This window comes from Amblyraja radiata, chromosome 3, assembly GCF_010909765.2.
Source record: "Amblyraja radiata isolate CabotCenter1 chromosome 3, sAmbRad1.1.pri, whole genome shotgun sequence".
Taxonomy (NCBI): domain Eukaryota; kingdom Metazoa; phylum Chordata; class Chondrichthyes; order Rajiformes; family Rajidae; genus Amblyraja; species Amblyraja radiata.
In genome coordinates, this window is record NC_045958.1 from 43,340,816 (window position 1) to 43,357,148 (window position 16,333).

Consider the following 16,333-nt stretch of genomic DNA (forward strand, 5'->3'; position numbering starts at 1 on the left):
CATTCTCTGTGCTTGCTCTGTGTTTTTTTTTTAATTTAAAGAGCTCAATTCCCAGCGCAACCGATTTTATAACTAGGCCATTTGTTGAAACTGGTTATAGATGCATTTTCTAAAATTGTCACCATGCATTAACACCACAGACTTTTTTCCCTGCACATAAACAATTACATTCTAACCACAAAGATAAACAGGAAATAGTTCTAATCAACTATTGTATATGTGGGCTTGCTAGAGCAACTATGAGAAACTATGTCAAGTTAGTAACAGTTTTTATTTTTTATTTTTTTAAGTCCGTTGTTCTAGTGTTTGCTGAATGTTGGATATCATTTAACTTTAACCTCATCTTTTTGAAATAATGGCTTATATATCTTCATTGTTTAAGGTGATCTCAAACTCGAAACACATGAGGACTGATGAGAACCATGCTCTCTCTCCTGAGCTATGAGCAATGGAAATAAATTAAACAAATTGGGAATCTCATTTTCATTTGACTCTTGAATATATTTAAACCAAGGTTTTGCAGGGATGTTCAAAAAGACCCAAAGGAATAAGAAAGAACACTTCCCTATCTGGTATCGATCTAGTTATTTCTGTGGATTGTACTTCACGAAGAACAAATTGGCCTCCTAGTAGGTTCAATGTTGATTCTTCAGTCTTGAAGAAATAAAACATAAGGACAGGTTGCATAAATATGGCTTGTATTCCCTTAAGAAAAAAAAGGCACAAAGTGCTGGAGTAACTCAGCGGGTCAGGAAGCATCCCTGGAGGACATTGATAGGTGACATTTTGGGTCGGGACCCTTCTGTTTCCCTTATTCTATTCCCTTATGTTTAGACACCGGAGGAGTGATCCAAGTGTGCTGCATAAAATTAAATGGGATTCTTTGGATTCCCTCTGGTGATGGAATATACAAAAAAAGTTACAAAATATATATATATTTAAATAAATAAATAAAAAATTTTAAAAAAATGTTGATTGAATTATTCACACTAATTCAGAACAATGATAAGATTATAATAATTAGAACAATTTAGATTTATTGTTTGGCAGGAACTCAAAATGTTTGTAAAGGTCTCCACAAAACACATTGGTGTTTGAATCTTTATGAAATAAACTAATCAGTCCGTGGAGAGCATCACCACTAAAGCATTTTTTATTGGAAGGTGTCTGGACCAAAAACAAAGAAAAAACAGATTGGAATCAAAGGGAAACATTTCAGGAATGGATATGTAAACATTTCCCATTTCGAGCATTATTGCAGACCAAATAATTGTATTGCATATTAAAATGCAGGGTAAAATCTATTTTCCTCTGCACCAACACACATCACTCTGACCTTCACAGTAAACATAGAAGCAGAATTAAGCCCTTAGGGTCATGACCTGCCCCATCGTTCATTATGATTAGTGAATACAAAATTGAAAGAAGCATAGATGGAATCAGACACTTTCCCCAAAGCAGACTAAAGCTAGAGAACACAGGTTTAACGTATCATAGCCAAGGATCAGAAGGTTTCAAAGTGGATATTAAGAAGAATGTTTTCACCCACACTCTCGGTGATGAAATTTCGCTTGATTCCAGTTCTTAATGGCATACCGCAAAATATGACGTTCTTTAGGCTTTCAATAAAATTGCCTATTTGTGAATGGACTCTGAACAGTTCCAGCGATACATAACTATTTATAACAGAACCAGAGAGTTGTGAATTTGTGGAATTCCCTGCCACAGAAGGCAGTGGAGGCCAATTCAATGGATGTTTAGCTCTTCAGGCTAAAGGGATCAAGGGATATGGAGAATATGGGGGAAAAGCAGGCACGGGGTAATGATTTTAGATGATCAGCCATGATCCTATTGAATGACGGTGCTGGCTCGAAGGGCCGAATGGCCTACATATTTTTCTATGTTTCTAACAATAATTACTCAGAAACCACGAGGGAAAGGCATGGGCAGCAGAAAGAAACATTTCAAAGCATCAGTTTAAAATAACTTTAGCTACAGATTGGAACAATTAAATGCCCAGGGTTGAGATCTGGATCTGAAGCTAATTTAAATACAATATCCACATGTTTAAATGCTGCCCACTTCTATATCCGTTTTTATATTTCCATTTGCATTCAATTTTCAGACACTAGCTGTCCTACTGTGGAAACACAAGGAAACTGGAAGGACAAATTTGAACACAAATGCTCAAAACTAAGTGCAAAATACTGCCAATGAAAATCTGAAAACAAAAATAAAAAGTGACTATAAATGCGAGGAATAATCAACATGTGTGGAGTTGACATTTCAGATAAATTAGCTTTACAGAACCAATGATGACAGACCATCTGACCATCTAACTAAACCAGATCTTGCAAAATCTATACTGCTTGCACTGTACAAGAATAAGAAATGGAAGCAGAAATAGGCTGTTCAGTCCTTTGAGATTGCTCCATTATTTATCAAGGTCATGGTTGAACTTTTATCTTAGTGCCATTTCCCAGCATCTTCCCCACATCCCTTGATTCTCAGATGTCTATTGAACTCTTTTTCATATGAACGCCACGACCTTGCTTCCTCAAGTATCGGGGACAGACAATTCCTAAGGTTCACCACCCGCTGAGTGAAGAATATCTCATCTCAGTCCCAATCAGCCTACCCCTATTCTGAAACCATGTTGCCTGGTCCCACTTTCTTCAGCAAAAGAAAACATCCTCCCCAAACCTACCAAGCCTTTAATGTTTCAATCAGATCTCCTCTCATTCTTCTGAAACATATTCCCATGAAACAGACAAACAATTTCCAAATAATCCAAGCAACAAAAAGATTATGTAAAACAATTTAAACGCAGAAAGAAATTGATACAATTCTACACTCAAATTATGGGCACTGCTATTATCAATACTTGCCAATGATACATTTGCAATAAGAACAAATTTACATTTGCTGTTTCCATTACAAATGTTTACTGTGAAATTGCCAATTAAAATATAAGTACAAGGACACACTTGATACCTTTCAGATGGAGAATTGACATCTAAGCCTCCCATAAATATCACCCATGACCAAATGGTAATATTCTTTACTTTCATGTCTCATGTTACCTCAAGAGCTTGAATGTTATAGACAATATTACAAAGGTAGATAAAAAATGCTGGAGAAACTCAGCGGGTGAGGCAACATCTATGGAGCGAAGGAATATGTGACGTTTCAGGTCGAGACCCTTCTTCAGATTACAAGATCTCATTGTAATTTCCGTCCTGCCATTCCAAATCCCACTGTACAGATCTTTTTTTCATATTAAACTAAGAAATCTAATCACTCTTCATGAAATTTCAAGCCTACTCAGTGGTTGCAAAAAAGAAACGTAGTTTGTTCAGAAATCACTTTTGGATAATCATTGATCAAAACAAAAATCGATGATGTTTTTGGAATACTGCACACCAAGATCTAACTTGAGAATTGCTACTGGAAATCCCATGGATCTGCATCTAAATGTCCCTATTTGAGCGCATCAGCTACAGTGTATCCCTGCATCACAGAGGGGATGCTTTGTGCAATTTTCCATAATGCACACTCTTTTTTCCCCCCATTGAATTTCATGTTATAAATGGAGATGTATTGCTAATACGAAGTCTTAGGCCCCTCTGGGTTTGTCATCTATATGTAAGGGAACTCTGATATATTACGTAGAAGAGAAAAGGTTGTTGTTTTAATTAACTAGAAATGGATGTTACATTGTTTGAAAAATTATCATAGTATTAATAACATTAGAAGAGATTGCCTTGTCAGCTTCTAAAGCAAGTCCTTTAAGTGATCTCCCATTCTGAACTGGCAACTTGTGAACCTTGTTCAATTCTCTGTATATATTTTGTGTTTTGTCTCCATATAAATTCCGTATGAGCGAGTTCCCCCCCCCCCCCCCACCCCCACCCCACCCACATTTCATGTTTCTTTGGGATTGATTTGTGAATTTTAGAAGGATGACTTTCTGTTACCGGATCTATCATATTTACAGGGGATTACTGAATATTGACAAAACTGTTTTCTAGTATTTGTTTTAAAACACTTAGGATAAAAACAATTTACTTACTTTAATTTTTTTGTTTAGCTTGCAGCAGTATCTGAATAACATGGCCATGTTCAGAGGTCCAAAATCTGCATAGAAACTAGAAAACAAACATGAACATGGAAAAGGTCTGATATTTAACCGAGAAGTTCCTGATCAGGTTGACTGACATCAAGACTAAGCCCTTTTTTTGCATCCAACAATGAAAAAGACAAGTTGGGCCCCACCACTTTAAAACGTTATGACCATTCAGGTCAATCAGATGTATCAACAAACATTCAACCCATGCAAAAAGAGAATCGACAGTCCATTTTATTACTGAAACTAAAAATCTTCAACATGTTTTTTAAATAACAAATGTATTTCCGTTAACGTTTAAACATTAATTACAACACAGACTCTTCAGTCATTAAGCATTGCTCTGACAGACGTAGTAATATTTTCAACAGTTTACCGGAAATTGAAAATGAGAAGTCTAAACTGGTGGCTCCAACTCACTTTTCATACACAAGTTCATCGTCAACGCTAAAGTAGTGCGTGTTTGTGGTGTTTTTAGGTTTATGTCGAAGAATAGCAAAATACAGACGATCTGAAAAACAATGGAAAGATTATAAGTAAAATTGCCCATTATGTTTTAAGAACAAGTAGTAAACACCAGACAATTGTAAACACAGTTTTTCTTCCAGTACAGGGATCGCAGTCGTTTAGTCGCATTGCGATAGGCTGCTAGCAAACTCCCAGCCATTTAAAAATTTAAACCGCCACACCTAAAATGTTTGCACGAGTTTACGGAGCAGGAAGCTGCAAGTCAATTTCACACATTTAAAAATAGATCAATGTCCCACCTTTTATAAACTCTGCCGCATTAAGAAGCTCCTCTCCATTCGCCATTCCCCAACTTAGAGAAAATCGAAACAAAACTGAGCAAAAGTTTCTGGCTCGCTCGTTTCTGGCTGCAGAGACACACTTAAGTACAAGCCCCGTCAGACATGCTAAAAAAAGGAAAACGTCGATAATACACAGAGGACTCGTCCAAGGTCAACTTTGATGCCATTTCATTCTGCGGGATAAAAAAATACAACGAGGCACTGCAGTAGAGAAAAAAAGATTAGATAAAGTCGCAGGTTTGTTTAAAATGGTCCCATCGCCGCTAAAGTCCAAAAGTCAAACAGTTTTACACTCCTGCCCGTCTATCAAAGACGTGCCCGCCCCCCTTTGCAAGGGTAGGTAGCGTCTGATAGAATACCAACCCGCCCATTGGAAGCAAGCCCTGGTGCTTACCAAAGGAAACCAATCTGGTCTGTTTCAGTTCCATTGCGGAACTTCACGCCAGTGGAATTGCTGCACAGAAAGCCGAGGCAAGTTTCTTGTTTACTTTAGCTTAGTTTAGAGATACGGTTTGGAAACAGGCACGCCGAGTCCACGCCAACCAGCGATCACCCGCTCACACCGAAGAGGGAATAGTAGCGAACATGAGGGTTTACCTTTGTTTCATTTCAAATGGAGATTTGCAGATGATCAGAACTAATGATTGAACCCTGTCGACATTTAACAAACCGGTGGCATCGAGAAGAGAACATTTATTGTACACAAAAATGCTGGAGAAACTCAGCGGGTGCAGCAGCATCTATGGAGCGAAGGAAATAGGTGACATTTCGGGCCGAAACCCTTCTTCAGACTGATGGGGGGTGGGGGGGAGAAGGAGCCCGAGGGCGGGGGGGATGGGAGGAGACAGCTCGAGGGTTAAGGAAGGGGAGGAGACAGCAAGGGCTAGCAAAATTGGGAGAATTCAATGTTCATGCCATCCGGACGCAAACTACCCAGGCGGAATATGAGGTGCTGTTCCTCCAATTTCCGGTGTTGCTCACTCTGGCAATGGAGGAGACCCAGGACAGAGAGGTCGGATTGGGAATGGGAGGGGGAGTTGAAGTGCTAAGCCACCGGGAGTTCAGGTAGGTTATTGCGGACTGAGCGGAGGTGTTCGGCGAAACGATCGCCTAACCTCCGCTTAGTCTCACCGATGTAAATCAGCTGACATCTAGAGCAGCGGATGCAGTAGATGAGGTTGGAGGAGATACAGGTGAACCATTGTCGCACCTGGAACGACTGCTTGGGTCCTTGAATGGAGTCGAGGGGGGAGGTGAAGGGACAGGTGTTGCATTTCTTGCTGTTGCAACGGAAAGTGCCCGGGGAGGGGGTGGTACGGGAGGGAAGGGAAGAATTGACAAGGGAGTTGCGGAGGGAGCGGTCTTTGCGGAATGCAGACATGGGGGGAGATGGGAAGATGTGGCGAGTGGTGGGGTCACGTTGGAGGTGGCGGAAATGGCGGCGGATTATTTGTTGTATTTGCCGGTTGGTGGGGTGAAAGGTGAGGACTAGGGGGACTCTGCCCTAGTTGCGAGTGCGGGGATGGGGAGAGAGGGCAGTGTTGTTCCTTCACCTCCCCCCTCGACTCCATTCAAGGACCCGAGCAGTCGTTCCAGGTGCGACAAAGGTTCACCTATATCTCCTCCAACCTCATCTACTGCATCCGCTGCTCTAGAAGTTCAAGAAGGAACTGCAGATGCTGGAAAATCGAAGGTACACAAAAATGCTGGAGAAACTCAGCGGGTGCAGCAGCATCTATGGAGCGAAGGAAATAGGTGACGTTTCGGGCCGAAACCCTTCTTCAGACTGATTGTTGGGTGAAAGACCTAGAGTGCTGAATGATTGTCTTTCACAATGAGGTGACATCTCAATGGCTCTACATTAAAATCATTGCTCTTATTTCGAGATTTCTTGAAGACATGGGATTGTGTATATAAGGAGCAACGTTTAGAATTCAATAAAGGCAAAAAAAAAAGTTATGGTGGACCTTATTGGATCTTGTATATTGTATAAGAGCAGTTTCTCCATAGCAATGTTACAAAATTTTGAGATTAAAAAAAATCAAATCTGTAATTTATCCCATCATATAAAGCACAAAAAGAAGTTTAATTTGACACATAATTCACTTTCATATCTTCAGTATTAAAAAAAGTTATGGCCATTTTCTTACTCGGAAATTAGCATCTTGTTCCCTATTGCTTTTTCATTGACTTAACACAAAAGCTGTGATCGAGAACAGTCAAAAGCCCATAACTTTCTTAAAAATTAAGAGAACTGAAAGAAATTTTCAGTTATTATAGATTGAAGCATTCTGAAACAAATATGAAACAATCTTACTTAGATGACTTGAAATAAAAGCATATAATTAGTTAGTTACCTAATTGTAGCTAATTACAAAATTCAATTACTAGATCTAAACATCTATCCATTTCTTAAGAATAGATTACCATTTTTAAATAGCCTAAGTGTCCAAATAACATTCACACAAGAATTCACAATATAACATAATTTTTAAATCTCATTGTCATGGGTTTATAGGCCAAATGGAAGGAATTTAATGTTTAATACCTGTAAATTAATGGCCATGCGGGTGGGTTTTTCTGGAATGCGATCAATTGGAATGTTGCGGTTGCGGTGGATTTAAACCCGTATTGGCAGCAAAAACACTGCCTGTTCATTCGGGGGGAAAAATCACCGTTTCGCTACTTAAAATGTGAATTAAATGCATCTTAAGAAACACTTTTATACATAAAAATAAACTACTTTCTTTTACCTGTCCCCTATGTAAAATCCGTCCCCGTTGTCGGCGTTGACGGCTTCAGAAGCTGATTTTAAAATCACTCCAGCGATTAACTTGTCGGGCAAATTTTTTTAAAAAACACACAGAACGGCCATCGGAACGATTCTTCAGCAAAAACTTGCACTCCAACAAAATATAATCCAGGACCAGGTCGGAGAAAACCGCGTTTTAACCCCGCCCCCCCCCCCCCCCCCTCAAACGCGCCAAAATCGCGCACACGGCCAGTGGCAGAATTGCAGCGCCGCTGAAGGTTAGTATTGTAACATACCTATGTTATGTTTCTGGCTAGTCATTTGAGTTCTTCGGTGTCCACACAATCTATTGGTCTGCCTTGCAGTATGCAATTACTTCCCTTTGGGATGGAGGCTACAGACGTTTCCAAACTGAGAACGAACACGTGTTAGCCCTAAACAGCAGATTATGCTGCTTAGTTCCAGGCCCCACAGTATTGGATCATCCACTGTATCAGTCTTCTAAATGCCACATTCCTTGTTCACCTTTCCTTTGAGAGCAACGTCTGTTTCCAGGGTTCAATGAAGTTACGCCGCTCTGCCATCAAGGCAGGAATGCCCTTTACAACTAGCAATCCTGACAATTTATTTTTCAATAAATTCCGAAACAAGATGTTTATACTAAAGCTACGCAAGGATATGCCTAGTGCCAAGGATGGCCTGTTGTTCTAGGTGGTAGACATTTCAAAATGTTCTCTAGATTATAGCGGCGCCTGCAGGTGCACGCAGGTATCGAACCCGGCGTTCGGAAGCCGCGGTCACGTGACTCGGGAGGGGCTGCTTGTTTTCGCGCGGTTTTGTTTTCACGCGGCAGTTCAGCACTGACCACCGTTGTGGCCAGACGTGTCAAGAGAGCCTGTAAACTGAAGAGTGAATTTCCGAATAAAAATTAGTTTAACAATTCAGTTGTCGTTCTTGCGACCGCCAAATTGGTGACCCTGACCTGTCTAGCCGTCGTTAGACAAGTGGATCATGCAGGAAGAAGAAGTCAAGCCCAGCGCTGAAGAAGCATCGCCGCTTCCAGTGGTCTACTACCATCAACGCTACGGACCTGAAGCCCGAAGATACCAGAACCCCTGCTCGTACCTCGGCCGATCATCCATAGAGGCGAACGCGATCGGCCCAAACGAACGCCTCTACGTCCGTGATCGCCATTCCGGCCATCATTTCCTGGTGGACTCCGGTGCCATTGTTAGCATCCTGCCTACGAGCGCCCGAGATACTCGCGTCGGTAAGGTAGGACCCGTCCTCTCGGTCATTAACGGGAGCGACATTCGCACTTACGGTACGCGGACCCTGGACTTAAATTTCGACTCCCGCCCGTACAGGTGGAAGTTTATCGTTGCTGACGTCGCCCAGCCGATCCTGGGGGCCGATTTCTCGCACGCGTTCTCCCTGCTAGTCGATGTGCGAAGCGGACGCATGGTCCATGTGTCGGACCTGTGCCTTGCCAAGCAGCGCAATCCATCCACGCCCCTACAGCAACCCGACGAGGTAGCTGAGATCCAGCAACCTTTTGCAGCCAACTTCCCAGGGTTGCTTACGCCCCGGTTTGACGGGGCCGCGCCCCCTCATGGTGTGGTCCATCACATTCCCACCGAGGACCCACCAGTACATGTCCGTGCGCGCTGCCTCCTGCCCGATAAACTGCGCATTGCACGAGATGAGTTCCAGCTTATGGAGGACATGGGGATTGTCCGACGGTCGGATAGCCCTTGGGCTTCCCCGCTGCACATGGTGCCCAAAGCGTCCGGAGGTTGGAGACCTTGCGGTGATTACAGGCGTTTAAACGCGATAACCACAGCAGATCGATACCCAGTCCCGAACATCCAGGATTTCTCGGCTCATCTGGAGGGCGCAACCTTCTTCTCGAAGGTCGACCTTATTCGCGGGTATAATCAAATTCAGGTCCATCCCAACGACGTCCCAAAGACGGCCACCATCACCCCTTTCGGCCTTTTCGAATGGCTCAGAATGCCTTTTAGCCTGAAGTACGCTGCTCAGGCATTCCAAAGGTTAATGGATCAGGTTGGGCGGGGTTTGCCATTCATATTCATCTACCTCGATGATATTCTGGTGGCCAGCAGCTCGCAGGCAGAGCACGTCAGGCACCTCTGCCTGCTTTTCGAACGGCTGCGCAAATACGGGTTGGTGTTCAACCCCGCGAAGTGCCAGTTCGGATTGCGTTCCATTTCATTCTTGGGTCACAGCATTACCTGCCATGGCGCGCAGCCGCTGCCCGAGAAGGTCGACACTTTCCGTCGCTTCCCGAGGCCCCTATCTGTCAAGGGCCTGCAGGAGTTTATCGGGATGGTTAGTTTCTATCACCGATTCGTCCCGTCAGCAGCCGCCATTATGCAGCCGTTGTTCCAATGCCTGGCCGGTAAGCCTAAGGACCTGGTCTGGTCCAAAGAGGCGGAGAAGGCGTTCGAGGGGGCTAAGACTGCATTGGCCAACGCCACTATACTGGAACACCCTAGTTGTGGCCAGACGTATCAAGAGAGCCTGTAAACTCAAGAGTGAATTTCCGAATAAATATTAGTTTAACAATTCAGTTGTCGTTCTTGTGATCGCCAAAAGATTCCTTTAAATACGTTTTAATTTGAAGAAGAAGTGCAGTGTTTCCAAGTTCTGGATAAAAAGCATCTTTGTGGTGTTTCAAATGCTTTTCTTTACTGGGGAGACCAAAACAATTCATGTTGTTTGAAGTGTTATCTAGCCAAAGACCTGTACAAGTGTAGCAAAACCTCCTTGCTCTTCTACTCCAAACCCGTACAATAAAGGTGTGGATGGCTTGATTGTACACACGCATAATTGACCTGACTGAATAGCACCCAAACAAAAGCTTTTCTCTCTATCTTGGTACACTTGACAATAATACACCAGTATCAATGCTAAAAGGCTTCCCAATAACTTCCTATAAATGGTAATTTTTTGTTTTGCATACTGGAACTCCCAGATCGCTTGATACACCCACATTTATTAGTTTTACTGTTTGCAGTTCATGTCCAATAGCTTCCATGCATGGATGCTGTTAAATCATGATCATCTTTTTGGAAACTGTACAAGCTAGGCACAAAGTTTAACTAGCTTTAAGCCCGAGAAGGGTCTCGACCCGAAACGCCACCTATTCCTTCGCTCCATAGATGCTGCCTCACCCGCTGAGTTTCTCCAGCATTTTTGTCTACCTTCGATTTTTCCAGCATCTGCAGTTCTTTCTTAAACAATTAGCTTTAACAGTGAGTTTCAAATTGGACAAGTGCACACAAATGTTACGCAATGGGAAATAATCTCTAATTCAAGATTTAGGAAGTTAGTTACAAAACAATAATTTGATCTGAACAGAGCAATGAATATTACAGTGAAGTATAAAGGGTTTGTGAACGTCAACAGCGCACCAGCAGCTGTTGCCTTGAACTTTCTTTTGTCATTGCTTCTGTGCAGTCTTTTGATTGTAAAGGGCATATAATAATTGTGTCTTTCACTTGTGATATTTAAATTTAACTTCGTTAAATTATTACGGAATTTTCACAAAAGAGCGTTCTCAAACATCTGCATTAGCAAAAGAAAATATTAAGTTAGGGACAGAGTCACCATGGAATAAACTCACAGCTTAGCAAAGCCAAATGGCAAAAATAAAAGTTAAAATATCCACAGATGATTTCATTTAAAAAAACATTTAGATAGAAAGGGGGCAGAAAATAGATAATGGACCAATGTTACCCAATCGAAGAAATTTGTGAAGCACTATTATAAAATAAATGTGAAACAGATAGAAATGTAAAGTGCCAGATGATTAACTGGAATACCTATACTTTAAATGCATGGAACCAGTCCATGGAACTGCAGAACAATTACCTTAACATCGGCAATTGGGAAGATAATGGAATCATCACTCAGAGGTTAATAGAAAGAAACATTAAAACTGAAATGATATAAGATAGTTAGCGCAGATTTAAATTGTCATGTTTAGTCAAGGAATTTTGATCCTTAGGAGCATAAACAGATAGGATAGATAAGGCGATGCAATAGAAATAACACACTTTCAGAAATATACCACGAAGTAGACTCATGACAGTCAGAACACACATAGTTATGATACAAGTAACAGAATGAACAGCATGTTGATGCAAACCTCTCAATAGCATCCTGGAATTGACGATATTATGTCCAACATAAGATGAGGATATGATATTCACAATTGCTATTGGAACAAATAATATAAACAGTATAGACTTGGGAATCAGAATTAAAAAATTGCAGACAAGATCAAGTTGCAGAATTTGTGGGAAAGGAAGTGAATGGGGTATAATTATTACAGAGGAGGATTGCAATCAATTACAGGACAGCAATAGACACAAGGAATCGCAGATGTTTACAAAAAAAAAAGTACTGTCCTGGAGTCACTCATTGGGTCAGTGAATACCACTGGAGGTCATGGATAGGTGGTGTTTCTGGTCGGAATCTTTCTTCAGACTAATTGTTCTAATAAGAGGGAGATAAAGCTGCCAGGGTGGTGGCGGGGCAAAGCCTCGCAAGTGATGGGTGGATACAGTTGAGGGGAGTGGTGTTGATCTGCAGATGGATGGACAACGACTTCAGATGAAAAAGAGATGAAAATGCTATAAGATAATGAGAGAGGAGACATGAAATGTGAACCAAAGAAGGGATGGAGGTGGAGGAGGATGAAGATGAATGGGGAAGGGGAAAGGGAGGGGACTGGTGGGAGAAATGGGTGCACATCTGGATGGAACAAAGGGAAGTGAGAGAGGGGAATACAAAAGGGTGTTGGGGTGTTACCTAAAACTGGAGAATTCAATGTTCATACTGTTCGGTTGTAAGCTATCCAAACTGAATATGAGGTACTGTTTCTCAATTTTGTGTGTGTCCTCAGTCTGGCAATGGATGAGACCCAGGACAGGTTGGTGTGAGAATGGGAAGGAGTATTAAACGGTTAACAACCAGGAGATCCAGCAGGCGTAGGCAGACCAAGCGGAAGTTCACAAATTCGCCTAATCTATGCATGATCTTGCCGATGTAATGGAGTTCATATTGGGAGCATTGCATGCAACAGATGAGGTTAGAGGAGGTGCATGTGAGCCACTCTCTCACCTTGAATGGCCTCTGTGGTCCCTGGATGGATATGAGGGAGAAAGTATAGGGACATGTGCTACATCTCTTACGTCTCTCAATAAACATCACAAGAATTGAATATTTGATCATCAGCAAACTGGTGTTTGTGGGATCCAACTGCGTGAAATTTGCAACTGGAAAACAACTCTAACTACAAAAATTAATTAATTAGGTTGGGGAAAGTACATGGGAGGGGGTGGTTTGGGTGGGATGGGATGAGTGAACCAAGGAATTGTGGAGGGAGTGATCTCTGTGGAAATAAAGGTGGTGGGTTTGGGTTACATAACCTAAAACTGGAGAATTCAATATTCATACCATTGGTTTGAAAGCTGCCCAAGCGGAATATAAGGTGGTGTTCCTCCAGTTGCTGGCTACCCCATACACAGAACTATAACAACACTTACCTGCCAGATCTAGTTACTCCAGCCTCCAGCTGCCTGCTTTCCTAGACCTTGAGAAACCAAGCCAAGCGCCAAGCAAAAGTCTGTCCAATTTGTGACATGTCTAGCTATAATGTCCAATTTGTGACATGTATTGTATTGTATTGTATTGTATTCAAATTTATTGTCATTGTCTCAGTTAGAGACAACGAAATGAATTTCCCTTACAGGCAGTATCATAAAAATAAAAAATAAATAAATAATAATAAATAATAAAACATATTAAAAATAAAATAGAATTTAAAAAAAAGCACAAACACTGAAAGTCCACGACACAACATAACACAGTGGCACCAAGGTGAGGAAGGCACCATAGTCCAGCCAGCCTCCCCTCCGTTCTTCCCAGATGTTCACTCGTGGTCGAGGCCTTCCTAGCACCCGCAGTCGCCGCCCCGGGTGGCCCGATGTTCAGGCCCTCTCGCCGGGCTGGTGGAACGCCGACGCCGAACCCCGACGGTGAACATCCTCCTCCTCAGCGGCCCGGACCTCCTGATCAGCCGCCTCCCACAGCCCGAGTCCGCAGCGCCCGAGCCCGCAGCGGCCGAGCCGGGCAGAGTGCAGGACCCCGCGCTGTCCATCAGCGCCGCCCGCGTTGGGAGCTCCGCAAACCGCAGCTCCATGATGTTGGTGCCGCAGGTCCAGCACTCCGGGCTCTAGACGGCGTACCCCGGCCACGCCAATCCAGTAGGTAGGCCGCTGGGGGGGGGCGAGGACGCGACTCGAATAATAGTCGCATCTTCACCAGGAAGCGGCTGAAGGACGGTATCCCCCGCACCGTACCCTCTTCCCCCACATCAAAACACAAAAAAAACACAAAAAAACACACTTTTACATAACTAAATAAACAAAAAAACAAAAAGATACCGGGCTGTAGGTGGAGGCTGCTGGCACCAGCGCCACCGGAAGTACAACTACGACATGTCTTGGTATATCTAGCTATAATCCCATTTCTTTAAAATAGATTGCTCCATCCACGCGGTTAATATGATGGAGTATATTGATTAATGTGAAAATGGGTATGTTCACCTCCGATTGAGACTGTTAAAAATGTGAGTACTTCACCATTCTCATGGTCAAGATGGGACATAATGTTCATCTTGCCCATCCCATTGTGAAGCATTCTGGGATATAATAGATGCAGTGCAGAAAAACAGGTTGTTATTATTTTAGTCATTTTCAAATGGAAAATATACAAAAAATATTGAATCATCCCAAAGAAAATTTGGCAAATGCTGTAAAATGTGCAATCATCTCTACCAAAAGCATTGATTTTCATTGTGATAGGATAGCAATAGCAATGTTATTCTAAAAGCTATTTTATAGACATCAGTGTCAAAGGATACAAATGTTCAGGACCTTAAATACTGACTATTATTCTGACTACTAAAATAGCCATCATGAAATTAAAATAAAGACTTGTGCTGAATTGCCTTGAGCGCCTTGAGTATTAGAAAGGCGCTATATAAATCCCATCCATTATTATTATTATTAATTGGGTGTTCTCTTATTTTCATTTTATCCTCGACTTCATAATGGCACAGCTGGTAGAGATGCTGCCTTATAGTTTCAGTGGCGGATTCAATCCTGACATCTGGTGCCATCCGTGTGGAGTTTCCACAGACGCCCCGTGACAGCATGGGTTTCTTATGAGCGTTCCGATTTCCTCCCACATCCCAAAGATGTGCAGGTTGATACGTTAATTGACTGCTGTAAATTGCCCCTAGTGCATTATCTTAGTGGTAAATCTGACAAATTTTAATGAGAACGTGGGGAGAATAAAGTGGGCTAGGTCAGATAAGTGTAAAAATGAGTGCTTGATGGTTCACACACACTTAGAGGGCTAAAGGCATATTGCCAACCTCTCTTTTGCCCTAAAGTTGTTACATTTGTTTGGACTATTTTACTTTTCAATAAAATTGAATTTTCCTTTGCTTTCTTGTTCTTTTTACTAGCTCCTGTTCTTTTTACTAGCTCCATTTAAAATTTACAATTCCTTTTCAATGTTCTACAATGTTACAATAAAATCAAACAAATGTCCTTTAATACCTGGAGAAACTTGCTGAAGAACAAAATAAATACAATGTATTCATTTATTGATAACAACAATGCAGACAAGGAGCACCGTTCTCCATAGAAAATGAGTTTACTAACATGTATAATTTTCTGTTTGTTTCAAAATATATACAACGGCAAATCATTTAAAATTTGGATGTATACCTTTCAGCTGTTTGTCAGTAGTCAGATGTTGTGATTTGAAGCCATTATGCCAGAAATGTAGGGTTAAACTAGGTTAAGACTCTGTTACTTCACTGTGTTGAGTACTCTGCTATTTATAAATGAGATATTCATTTCAGGTTCTGTTCACCTAAAGTGAATGATAAATGAAACTGGAGCAGTTTTTCTGGTGTTCAGGTCAAAATTATCTCTTAATAAACATCACAATAATTGAATATTTGATCATCAGCAAACTGGTGTTTGTGGGATCCAACTGCGTGAAATTTGCAACTGGAAAACAACTCTAACTACAAAAAATAATTAAATGTAGAAATTTAAATTCATTTCAACAGTCCAAATCCACATCAATAATTTTGTAAACATCAGAAGTGGGTCATGCCACTGAAGCCATCTGTTCAACATAAACATTTCAACTGATAGGCCAGGCGGGCAGATAAAATCTAATAGCATCTCAAGATAAAATGCTTTTTAACAATAACTGATCATAATTTTTCACCTGCATTTCAATTTTAATACAAATTGATATTAAATCAGTGTATGATCCTTCTAAAGGGGATATATTGTAACTCATTTTTTTCTTGCAAGTCTGAGAATTCAGTGTTGAATGTAATTTTGTTCTTAGGAGATGAGATTAGTTGGTTGGGCAGAAAGAAAAATCATATTTGCAATGTAATTACATTGATGTAAACAATGTTTTATGATGGTGAGGAAAATATATGTTGCAATGAGTATTTATAACATTAACTTGCTCCTTCCTCTCCAAAGCCACCAAAACCTTAAATTACGTATAAATCAATTT

At 41.4% G+C, this 16,333-nt stretch overlaps 1 protein-coding gene across 4 annotated transcripts in view; it reads right to left on the reverse strand.

Moving 5' to 3' along the window:
• The window catches only part of cdc14b (cell division cycle 14B), a 125,545-nt gene that overhangs the window by 96,236 nt on the left and 12,976 nt on the right, over window positions 1-16,333 (reverse strand). For 3 of the 4 annotated variants that reach the window (XR_004411370.1, XM_033017707.1, XM_033017710.1), the window contains exons 2-3: window positions 4,547-4,637; window positions 4,073-4,148 (exon numbers count right to left, since the gene is read on the reverse strand). Coding sequence is in view for 3 of the 4 variants with exons in the window: in XM_033017707.1 (XP_032873598.1) it covers window positions 4,073-4,148; window positions 4,547-4,637 (167 nt within the window). In the remaining variant the exon portion in view is untranslated. Of the gene's footprint in view, window positions 1-4,072; window positions 4,149-4,546; window positions 4,638-4,893; window positions 5,251-16,333 lie in introns of those variants that run through there. The other variant, XM_033017709.1, reaches the window with a different exon arrangement.